At 39.4% G+C, this 11,500-nt stretch overlaps 2 protein-coding genes across 3 annotated transcripts; both read right to left on the minus strand.

The window, feature by feature from the left end:
- Window positions 1-435: 435 nt before the first annotated feature.
- Window positions 436-3,720, minus strand: emc7 (ER membrane protein complex subunit 7). Its single transcript, XM_037087439.1, has 5 exons — window positions 3,367-3,720; window positions 2,371-2,490; window positions 2,122-2,260; window positions 1,590-1,670; window positions 436-1,327 (listed from the first exon to the last, which is right to left on the minus strand). The coding sequence occupies exons 1-5, from the start codon at window positions 3,597-3,599 to the stop codon at window positions 1,178-1,180; spliced, it is 723 nt and encodes a 240-aa protein (XP_036943334.1). The 5' UTR covers window positions 3,600-3,720; the 3' UTR covers window positions 436-1,177.
- A 2,283-nt stretch (window positions 3,721-6,003) lies between these two features.
- Window positions 6,004-11,002, minus strand: katnbl1 (katanin p80 subunit B-like 1). 2 transcript variants are annotated; one of them, XM_037087495.1, is made up of 10 exons: window positions 10,766-11,002; window positions 10,052-10,176; window positions 9,876-9,913; window positions 9,391-9,673; window positions 9,180-9,295; window positions 9,033-9,083; window positions 8,512-8,601; window positions 8,136-8,240; window positions 7,297-7,390; window positions 6,004-6,618 (listed from the first exon to the last, which is right to left on the minus strand). In XM_037087495.1, the coding sequence occupies exons 2-10, from the start codon at window positions 10,058-10,060 to the stop codon at window positions 6,586-6,588; spliced, it is 819 nt and encodes a 272-aa protein (XP_036943390.1). In that variant the 5' UTR covers window positions 10,061-10,176; window positions 10,766-11,002; the 3' UTR covers window positions 6,004-6,585. The 2 variants fall into 2 exon arrangements, with proteins under 2 accessions (XP_036943390.1, XP_036943391.1); XM_037087496.1 differs by lacking the exon at window positions 10,766-11,002 and adding an exon at window positions 10,265-10,424.
- Window positions 11,003-11,500: the final 498 nt, after the last annotated feature.

Genomic DNA, 11,500 nt, shown 5'->3' on the forward strand with positions numbered 1-11,500 from the left:
ATGAAACATTGTTGTCTTTCTTATCCCTTTCATCATCTTGTAACCACTCAGATCTGGGAAGCACTGTCGTAAAACAACACAATTCATAATTTGTTTTTAAATAGCAAAAACAAAGACTAAATCCCAAATTAAAACCAATTCACTGGTTTCTTCCTGAGATTTCAACACATTGTTATCAAATGGAGTTTGCTCAGTTGTCATGGAGATGTCACTGTTGACATGTGAGCTCAGTAGAAGTTTAAGGATCTCTCGGTTAAAACCTAACTCTCACACCAAAATATTAACAGCATTTGGCTGAAATCTCTGGAAAAAAGCTAGAAAGTGAACACTCAGTTGGGATCGTTTTGTCAAATGTTGTTATTGAATATCACCCATCATTACGTCAGTTCAGCATCTGTGAGTGACTCATCAAGAACTGAGGACATTATCACAAACAAACTTTAATAGAGACTTGACCGTCCGCTTTATTAAAAGTAAAGCCAGTTACACTCTAGAGGTCTCGAAAAGCAACCACACAGCTCTTTCATCCTTTGAACTGCCAATGATTTTCCATTTTAATTTTTTACACCTTTAGGCACGTAATGTACAGTGTGTGAATTCTGGCCAAACAGTATGCCACACAATAATTCAAAACATGATGAAGGCCATGCGTTCACTCTAAAACAAATAAGATGGTCTGAAATAAAAACACAGTTGTTATATAGCATTGCAATTTATTTATCTAGACTTTTTAGTTAAATAAGAATTCATCAGTCTTAAAATTCAATTAATCTTCATTCACAGTCATATCACTGAAATTGGAAAAAAAAGAAGAAAATCTCTGTATATATGTTCTCTTTCAGGTAGTGGAATTAGCAGCAGTGGGAAAATGCACACTGTAGGGTTAGCATGGAAAAGATGGATGACTAGTACAGCCACATGTTGAAAGTAAAGAGCAAATGAAGGATAACAGCTTTTGCAGGGTTTAAGAAATTTTTTTTATCAGTGCAGTATGAAAAAAAATCTTATTTTTTCTCAGTTTTCAATAGCATATTAGAAATCAAGATGTGCTCAAAACATCTATCAATAAAGAAAACTGTACAATACACCCAGAGGGAAATAAACATGACACTTAAAAATCTTGCTTCCATGGCGTAACTCAAGCTTCGTTGGGCAGACTGAGCAGACGTGTATAGTACTACCTCCTCTTGGCAGCCGGCCTCGTGCCCTTGCTGCTGCCACCTGCCTTGCTGGAGCCCTTGGAGCCGGAGAAGAATTTGGTCACGAGCTCGGAGACATCTGGAAGCTCGGGGTTGGGGCTCAGCATGTGCATGGACTGCTCAATTTCCTGTGAGGATGGCAGTGTAATGAAGACAGTGAAAAACCAGCAGAACTGAAGGCTGGGCACAGACGCTAGAGAGTGAGTTACACAATTCCAACACAAAATCATTTTCTCACAGTTCTGAAGGACAGGGCACCATAAATTTAAGGTGTTCCTTTGACATTATAAACTATTCTTTAAGGAACTTGCTGGTAAGAAACTGCATAATAAAGTCAATGTGCATACAATATTTATAAAATAACCCTTTAGGCTATAAAGGATTCCTCACCTTTCTCATCTCTGGGTCATTTGTGTTGACGACCTTGGGCAGCAGAACAATGATCAGCAGGGGCAGAACCATCATCATAACCTGCACAAGCAACAAAAACAATGAATTTCAACAAACGAGCAAGAGGCAAACTTAAGCAACTACAATCAGTTTACTGTTTCAAACATTTGTTAAGGAAAAATGTTAAACATTTGTTGGTTCCAGCTTCTTAAATGTTTTGGTCACATATGCACAAAATCTGTCACGTATGATTTAACATTCCCTTTTGTCACAGATTTAGCAGATCTTTTCTTCTAACAATTACATTTATCAACATATCTTATTTGTGTTGTGGAGATTTGAATCAAGGAAAGCATGCATTTGCACCTTTATTCCTGTTAATAATAGTTAAGAAATTCAAATCAAAATGCATGTTTGGGATCATCGAAATGAAAACGCAAGGCGCACCAGTGCAGTCGGGTGAAAAACTAGTATTGAACCCTGCATCAAACATATCTGTCAAGCTCAGTGCAACATCATCTGTTTTCTTTACCATTGGGTTCATGAGGAAGTCTGTCCATCCCCAGGTCTCTCTCTTCATGAAGTAGGTGTGAGGGCCATTCGCCCTGATTTGAAGAGGATACTGCTGACGGATGACTTCTGATGTCTTGATGTAGTTCACAAGACGCGCCCTGTGAGGTGACACATGGTTACTTGGCTTTAATAAAGGCGGACTCAATCGAAATGAAACATTTGCGTGCGTGCCTTGTTTTATGTCTTCTCACCAATAGTAAGACCATACCTCATTTTGCCCTTTGATGTGATATCGACACGTACTGGCTCAAATCTGTAATTAGGGCTGACAACTTCCACGACGTAGGATCCTGAAGGGACGTCATTCACAGCAAAACTGCCATCAGTTCTATAATAAGAGAATGTAAACATAACAAAAACAGTCAGGTAATATATATATATATATAAACAAACAATATGCCATATACCTGTATACACAGTGAAATGTGTTATGTGTCCACCCCATTCATATCAATGGGGATGGATTAAATGTAAGAAACAGCCGTCAGTGAAAGACAATTTAACTCTTCATCATTTACAACAGTAGATCATACATCCGTGCATTGTGGACTATTTGGTTTGACAAAATAACCAAAGGAATGAATGAATCGACAAATTTGTGATAATGATTTATTATTTTCATGACTTATGAAATTGATGAAAAAGTCTTAATATGGTTGAGAAGGGTTGAATTCGGAGGTAACCTTGCTTATATAAAGTCAATTCAAATTAGTGCTTGTGTCTCAGCCAAATTCTCAGTATTTACATGTGTGACTGTGTACAACTTTAACACAATGAATGGTTGCGATGTTGCGTGTGAAGCCTTTGATTTAAATGTACTAGCACCCACACATCAGTGGTTGTTATTACAGTAACAGGCACGTCTCTTGTGGCCACGGCTTGTTTTGGTAACAGCCGCTGCGAGATAAAGGCCTGGTTGAGCTTATAATGACGTTAACAACAAAGTTCAGTGAATGACGGGTAACAATGAAATAACCATACTCTTGTCCTGGCCGGCATGAATTACAAACACATTATTATTAAGCTGTAAATTAGCTAGGACAGTCAGGAGCTGCCATATGCCAGCTGCAGCTGCCGTGCGGTTACCAGAACTAGCACGTCAGGCTACCCTTTAAGCTAGCTGACTATGCTACTGCTACCTAGCCTCGCTTACAGGTTAGCTAGCTAGCTAGCGGGTATAACGTTAACTTGGGCTGTTCCTTACCTGAAAAATCCCACGTATTCTTCACCTTCCACTAGGATTCTGGCCGTGGAGACCCAGTCTTGTGTTTTAATCCCCGGAACTATCGCTCTGCCCTCGATTTTGAACCGATCTCCGTTCGGCTGTGTCGATACACCTGCGCCAGGCCCCGTTTCCATGTCGGTGAAACACCACGCCACGACGAGCGCAGCCTGAATAAAAAGCCATAACAGCGGTACTCTGTCCCTGTGCAACATGTCGTCTGTCTTTATCGAATTAAAACCAGGTCTAACTGTCTGTGCGTCAACATGTATTCAGGAGCAGTTCGGAGAAGGAGCGGAAGACACGGCACATCAGCTGGCTCTGCGGAAAATGACGTCACGTACAAAAAAAAAAACTTTATTGTACCAACAGACAATCACAAACACACGGTTGTCTGATGTTGATGTACAGTGCTTACATAGTTGATAAACTTTCTCAAATTACACCTTTACAAGAGTCTATCCCGGTTTATTTTGATGACACTGACTCTGATATATATATATATATATATATATATATATATATATATATATATATATATATATATATATATATATATATATATATACAGTATATATATATATATATATATCTATATATATATATATATATATATATATATATATATATATATATATATATATATATTCAAATATCTTTATTGGTAAACAGTTCTTTTTTATAAATAAATAAATAAATAAATGGGAGACTGCAAAAAACTAATGTTTTTATTTCAGAACTCTCCCTGACTCTGTGCTTGACTGACTTTTGGCTGTATTAAAGGTGCATTATGTAGTTTTGGAGAAGAAATTTTCACTGTCATTGAACTGGTTTGTTTATGCCTTAAAACAGTAAATAGACAAACTGTCTTGGTTTTCGAGACTGAAAAAAAAAAAAAAAAAACGCCCTGAAATGAAAACACAAGCCCTTTCCACTGAAAGTTGCCGCATTATGGTCGCAGCAGCAGTTCGCCAGTTGAAACTGCCATTGAAACAAGCAGCTCCAGCATAATTCACACAGAGGGCCAGCTCTGCGGATTCAAAAGAGGTGTGGTGGTACACGTCATGATCATGACGTCCTTGAATTTTTTTCAGTGTGTTTCCCCAGCTGTCCCCCTTTCAATCTAAACACATACCCGCTGACTGTTCATAATTTTATAGATGCAGTTATAATGTGTTGTGATTGAGATCCTGACCCACCAAAAATCCTGGAAAGTGACAAAGTTACATTTTTTGCTCACAATTACCTAATCACATAATCACCATTAGTAAACTGGATGCTGTCACTGGTGGGGAGGGAAGCTGTTTTCTGTGGGAAAGTTCACTTAAGTCTCAGTTGGGAGGGCTGACCATCACAGTGATTTAATTCAAGACATTCATTACAACAACACAATTGTGGGAGGAAACAAACACTTGGTGAGTGTGAGTTTTTTGCTGGGGACAGAGGCTGTTTTTTGGGCAGAAATATAATGAAGAGTTGGTAGGACAGACAGGATGACAGACACTTCTCCACATATTACTGTGGTATTTTCATATAAGTTGCCAATGACACTACCAGTTACTACATTACTGTTGTTTGGTCATGTAACATTACTTTGTGGGTCATTACTCTTAATCTTTCTGAGTGAAGGATATGTTTAGTTATCAGTGTGAACATCATCAGACCGACACATCCCTGTTCCTGATGTTCACACTGTGATAAATAAACAGGTCCCAGCATGTGTCATATTGTATCTTTTATTTCATGTTAAACCATTATGTATTGTATTACTGAGATATCTATGGAAATTAGCATGCTAACCAGCTAACCCTAGTCCTCAAAACCTCTTTCTCCCAGTGATCAAAACCTCATGTGCTACTGGAATAAACACTAACACTAACACACAAAGTAGTCTGGCTAGCTGTGCGGCTAATGCTCATATCAGTTTCTTTGAAATTGAATTGTTACACAAGTGTCATAACTGTAATGCCAAGTTATTACAGTATAATGCATTGGTTGAGCATATTCCATCAACTACTGGGTCCATACAATTGCATTTTACAGTCAGCTGTTATAAATAAAAGGCATCTACTAACTGACAGCAGAGCATGTATAACTGTAGTATTCTTTTCCTCATATAAATTGCCAAGTACTTTGTTTCTGTTGTTTGGTCCCCTTGCTTTGCGGGACATTGCTCTTTATTTTGATGAGTGAAGGATCTGTTTAGTTGTCAGACTGTGAACACCATCAGACCAGCATGCCCCCGCTCCACGCTTCCAGCTTATCCATTCACACAGGTCAATTCGCCTAACGCTGCGCTCTGACACTACCTCCGGAGGTGCAATGACATCTCATCCCTCACTGCATCTGAGACTTTCATGCAGAGGATGTGGAGAATGGCGCTAGATCCCTGCACTCAAAACGGCAGTGTGAATGGGGCTAGTTTATTGACACTTTTTTGCTGGAAAACTCCAGAAATGTTATGAATGAACTACTCAAAGCACGGGGTTGAGTAGATAATGACAGTGTTTTCACTTTTGTGCGAACTCTGCCTTTAGGCTCATTTCTCCTGAAATGGAAAAGCCCATTCTTACTCTATTCTGTTCCATTTATACAGAAACATAAAAAAATGAGATGACATTTGATTTATCAAATTTATTTAAAAGAAGAAGATTAAAAGAATCACTTGTTTTTACATTATACAGTCAAATGTCATATGAAGAGGCATAATAAAAAAAAAAAAAACACAACAAAAAAACAAGGTCTAATAATTTAAGACTGTTGCAGATTCAAGTTCCTGATTCCGGTGGACCCAGGCGCAAAACATCAACACAAAGGAGCATTCAATACATCCACAAGTGCATTTGCATTCAATGGCAAAGAGTGGTGTAGTGAGAGACAAAGAGCTTGGCACTTCATAGAGCGACGTTACACCCAGTCTCATGGAGGTCCACTTAATATGCCCCTTCACAAGACGGTCCACTTCAATGTGAAGCAGTCATTTTCTGTGTGTTTTTTTTTCCTTGTAGAAAGGCTCCTCAGCCCTCCTTAAGAATCTCCAGCTCTAACTGAGGGAGACGTCTGAATTGTCAAGTTCAGTCCCAGTAAGAGGTTTAAGTGGCCAAAAGAACCAGTCCATTTCTCTGGCATGATTATCAGTTCAAAACACAGCCATGATCCGGCAGTAGTGGTCACATCCTCAGAGTGCTACACTGACAACCATCAGGGCAGCTGTGACAGATAAGCCTCTGTGGCCTGTAACATGAAGGAAAGATAACACAGTAGTTGTTGTTACAGCCACTGAAATGGAGTACATACATTAAATATACCTTTGTGTTACACACTAACAGTTCATAAATTCCGTCTCAAACACATAAGGTACTGGAATATTACTGACTATGCGAAGGGATGTTTCAGCTGACAGTAAATTTACCCCCTTCTAAAATATCTGATGAAAGGCCTCTTTTATTGTTTGATGTTTTTCCCCCTTGTAATAGGGTGTGTAGATGGAAACAAATGAACCACAACCCAAATACAGACACAACTCTTGTTACAAATGATCACAGCGAACCAAGAGTTTTTTTTTTTTTAGGATGGGAGTGGGTAAGTGTCCACCCAAAATCAACATTTTGTGGGGGAAAAAACACCTGTATGTATCTATGCGACAAAATGTTAATTTAGTTAATTCAATGCTATTGCAAGTATTTAATTAAGCTTTGTCCATAATACAAAGAAAAAATGTGTGCTTTTAGAGAAATTGAAGAAGCACTTCTAGTTTCATTAAACTTTCAGTAACCACAAAACTTGAACACTGAACAGCTGAATACTCCATGTCTTAATGGACTGCTTATTTCTATTTTCATTTTTTTTCTGTGACTTTCCTCATCCAGACAACTAACCCTGATAAGTACCATGATAAAAATGGTATCTTACCTTTGCTAATTCTCCCGTGGATCCCGGAACCAAACATAACCGGGCTCCATCCTTCCACAAGTCCTTCAGCCGCTGCTTCATGACTTCAATATTCCTGCAATAAATGTAAAACATTACCATATTAATATTTAGTGAGTTCACACAAGAACACAGACAGTGACAGGAGAAACCAAAAATACTCTATCACATAGCAGCGTGGAGAGCAAGGGCTGAATAATAAATCACCACTGCATTGAAACTGTAATAGGATCAAATGCTATATCCAAATGACAGGAGCTGTAAATATTTGATGAATATAAAATGCATCATAAATAGATCGTTGTGGTCCTAAAGAGATGCTCTAGCCTACAAATCCTGTTCTCTAGAGATAAGGGAATATGCTTGTTTGGTACCTTAGCATTTCTTTTTTTTTTCCAACTGAAATTAAATGTAAAATAACCATTACCACCAACAACCTGACTCAAATCACAATATATCCATCTGTCGCAATAATCCCAACATGACCTGCTCAAGTTCAAAACTTCAGTCAGAGGTGTGTGTGTCTACTTCTTAACATTACCTCCGACTTAGAAACTCCATCAATGTTATGCTAACTTCATCTGCACTTCTATCAGCTCCAACTAGAAAAAAAACTGACAAATGTTTTATTTACTGGATATCAACTACTATAAAAAAAAATCCCATTTGTTATTAAGCAAATTGGGCAGGGGTCAAACTACGAGACAGAAAAATAAAAACAAGTCAAAAAAATCAAGTCTGTTCTGCTTGGAATAGTGCAACGTTATTAAATATTGTACATTGGTTGTCCAGTAGGTTTTATTGAAGCATGCACTGCACACCTGTCTTCTGAACGACTGTCCCGCAGTCTTTTCTCATTCTTAGAAAGTTCTGGCCACCACTTCCTGATGACGGATTGAACCCAGTGTAAACCAACATTTAAGTGTCTGCAATAAAAACAGAGAGTTATGCAGGTGAGTTTGTCAAATAATTAAATCAAAGATGAAAATTCTGCTACCCAGGCCATTAGATAAAAGTGCTAAGACAAAGTCATTTCATCAGTCAACCAAGAGGACTCATTAGTTATCCATCAGACTGGCTGAAGCTTCTTTGATGAGAAGTGAATCATCTTAAAACTGGGAAAAAACCCCCAAAAAATCTCTAAATATAATGTCAAAGAGACAGATGACAGACATGCAATTTCACAGTTACACTTACTCTTCATATTTGCTGGCAAGAATCACTTTTACTTGGGGCATGAGGTCAACGCAGCAGCCAAGTGACAAACATGGTGCTTCAGTCTGAAGGCTGAAACAAGAAAACATAAAAAGAAGGGAAGAAAATGAACTAATAATCAGAAATGTGGTCAGGGACAGGAAAAAGGAAACCGCAAATCTGGCTCAAACTATTTTCACTGTTGACTAGCTCTGATAGCCACTAGATGATCAATCATGAACTCAGAATTACAGGACTGAGGATGCATCTTCTAGATTATAACCTACCTACCTAACAAATGTTCATCGATTGTTAAAAACATATGGCACTTTAAATTAAAAAAAATGACTGACACTTGCTCAGATCAAATGAAGAACAGATACATGTCTTGATCAAAAAACAAAAACCATTAGTTGCAGCCCCGGTGATGCTACAGGTTGGCTGTATTGTGCAGTCCAGTCATTGTAAGTGAAGCTGAATTATCAAAGAAGCGAAAATACAAAAAACACCCAGATGACACTCACTCGTTTGTTAAGACAGGTAAGCAGTCAAGCAGCACCCCTGTGTCTTGAATTCTGGGAAAGCATAAAATGATTGAAGATGAAGAATGTTATGTAATCGAGGAATGAAGACAAACCACCAAAATGCAGTATTAGCTGTCTGTGTTTTACCTTATTAAGTAGGCCACTAATTCACTGGCGTTTCTTCGCCATAACGTTTGGGCCACTTTTAGTCGTAGATTTCTTCCGAAAAGGACGTGAGTCATTGCTTCATGGTCCTTCGATAGCTGTGTGAACAGATAGACAATGCACAATGGGAATTAGAATTAAGATTATTGAATTTGCAGCATAAAGGAGCACTAGTTTTAACTGTGACACTCACCTCAGTAAAGTCGCTGTACTTGGAGCTGGCCCCTGCCATCTTGGAGGCCTCTGCAGAGTTCACAGGGAGCCCACAGTTCTCATTGTAGTACATGCCCCGCACATCATCGGAGCACGTCAGCTCATTTTCTTTGTTGGCCATGCTGCGGTCACTGGCACGGCCTACATCTGATGTTTTGCGGTGCAGCTTCGAGCCCACCTCCGCCACTGGACAACCCTTCCTCTTCGCAGATGTCAGTCGCTTCGCTTTGCCTGGGTTTTGTGCTCCGTAATGGACTTGAAATCTGCCAAGTGGAGAGTCAGCACGATCAGATGCGAAGCCGTCTTTATTTGGAAAACTATTCAAATAAGCCACAGAGATGGTGATAATGCTTATGGAAAGGTGCCACAATGCTCCAGTGACTGAGTGGGATGATCTGTGGGACACCGATGATGAGTGAGTGATCATAACAAGATGAATCCCACAGGTGTGGATAAGAGACTCACCTTTCTTTATCTAATTCTTCCTTATTTCTAATATCCACCTAAAACAAAAGGATAAGGGATGAGGCCACTACAACTACAATACCACTGAACTGTACTTCACAGTCACCAGGCTATAACAGACAAGTGGACCACTGTTTACACAATAAGCCGTCGTGTTTGCTTTCATATCACCATACCTGCTTCATGTTCTTTTCAGCAGAAAGTTGCAGGCAGGATCGCAGAATGCCATTGGGTTTATCCTGGTTGATGTTAAAGACTTCCCGTTACCGGACATGCTTACCAGCTGCCACAACACGGAAAACTGTTGGACAAACGATTGTGGAACAGTTATTGACGGATCTTGCTCAGTTGCAGGCGTCACAGTCAATTTTCATGGCCTAACAACTTACGGGTTGGCTAGCTGTACACAACAATTGCAGCACTGTGACTTAAATCGACCAAAAGCGAGGCATTCAAATGAGATAAACAACACAAAACAGGTTAAGTGTGAGTTACAAAGGCGTTGGCCCCCCGCTGCAAAAGCTCTGACGTTAGCTAGGTGAGCTGCAACAAGTCACAAATGTCGCTCTACATTACACACAAGTTAAGGCAGCGTGCTGTCTTAAAAACAAGACAGCAGACGTTTGGAGGAGAGCAACGCTGCGTTTCATTACGTGCCTGAGCTAAAAGTTAGCACAGGTTCCAAGCTAGCGCCAGAGCTACCGTTAGCTCTGACGCTAGCTCACAGCTCAACTATCAAGGATACACGGAGACGCTGAAAGTGACTATCTGGGCCGCTCGTAGCGAGCTAACGCTAGCTAGCTAGCCTTCCCAACTCAGAGAACATATGGCTTCAAAATGACAGTTCGTAGATTACTTTCACCACCTAAACATTAAAGTTGAAAACCAACCGTATCATTTTGTGGGGTGTCACAAAGTCTCGCCAGGTATGTAAATCCAAAACGAGAAAAACTGGTTACACTTAACAGCAACTCCTCTGTAGTCCAGGTTCGGTAGCGTTTAACAGTTTTACCATTCAAATGAATACACCGCCGGTGTGTGGGGATTGTGGGATTGATTTTGGAAAAGAAAATCTGGAGATTTAGCGACGCCTGCTGGACATTAACGAGCAGAGTTAAACCCCAATGTGCCATGGCGCCACCCAGTGTCATGTAGCCTGTACTGCAGGAGGAAGGAAGAGGAAGAAGAAGAAGAAGAAGAAGAAGAAGAAGAAGAAGAAGAAGAAGAAGAAGAAGAAGAAGAAGAAGAAAAGGAGGAAGAGGAAGAAGAAGAAGAGGGAAGAAGAAAAAGTAGAAGAAGAAAAGGAAGAGGATGAAGAGGAGGAGGAACAAGAAAAGTTAGAAAAAGAGGAAGACAACAAGGGAAAAGAAGAAGCAGAAGACATTTTTACAGATTGTTTAGATTACTACTGGCTTTTGGAAACTTGAGCATGATTTCCCTACTGATCAAAAAAAGTCTTATCGACCCACTGATAACACAATTTATGTGTTAATTGTATTTTCTATTATCATTCTATTTGTGAGACTAATGTGCCTCTGAAATAGAGTCGCAGTAGAAAGTGATAGAGAGTTTTCTCAAACAAGTCCCTCAAATTTCGTAAAAAATATTTTATATATCACTGCCGG

Source organism: Acanthopagrus latus, chromosome 22 (genome assembly GCF_904848185.1).
Source record: "Acanthopagrus latus isolate v.2019 chromosome 22, fAcaLat1.1, whole genome shotgun sequence".
In the NCBI taxonomy this organism is placed as follows: Eukaryota; Metazoa; Chordata; class Actinopteri; order Spariformes; family Sparidae; genus Acanthopagrus; species Acanthopagrus latus.

Bases quoted from the DNA above. Each gene is read 5' to 3' on its own strand.
- katnbl1 (XM_037087495.1), bottom strand. The intron at 9,084-9,179 runs GTAAAACACAGA...ATGCTTTCCCAG, and splicing joins TTAGTGGCCTACTTAATAAG to AATTCAAGACACAGGGGTGC. The intron at 6,619-7,296 runs GTAAGATACCAT...TTCATGTTACAG, and splicing joins CCACGGGAGAATTAGCAAAG to GCCACAGAGGCTTATCTGTC.
- emc7 (XM_037087439.1), bottom strand. From the start codon at position 3,599: ATGTTGCACAGGGACAGAGTACCGCTGTTATGGCTTTTTATTCAGGCT. The intron at 2,261-2,370 runs GTATGGTCTTAC...GTCACCTCACAG, and splicing joins ACATCAAAGGGCAAAATGAG to GGCGCGTCTTGTGAACTACA. The intron at 1,671-2,121 runs GTAAAGAAAACA...TTGCTTGTGCAG, and splicing joins ACTTCCTCATGAACCCAATG to GTTATGATGATGGTTCTGCC.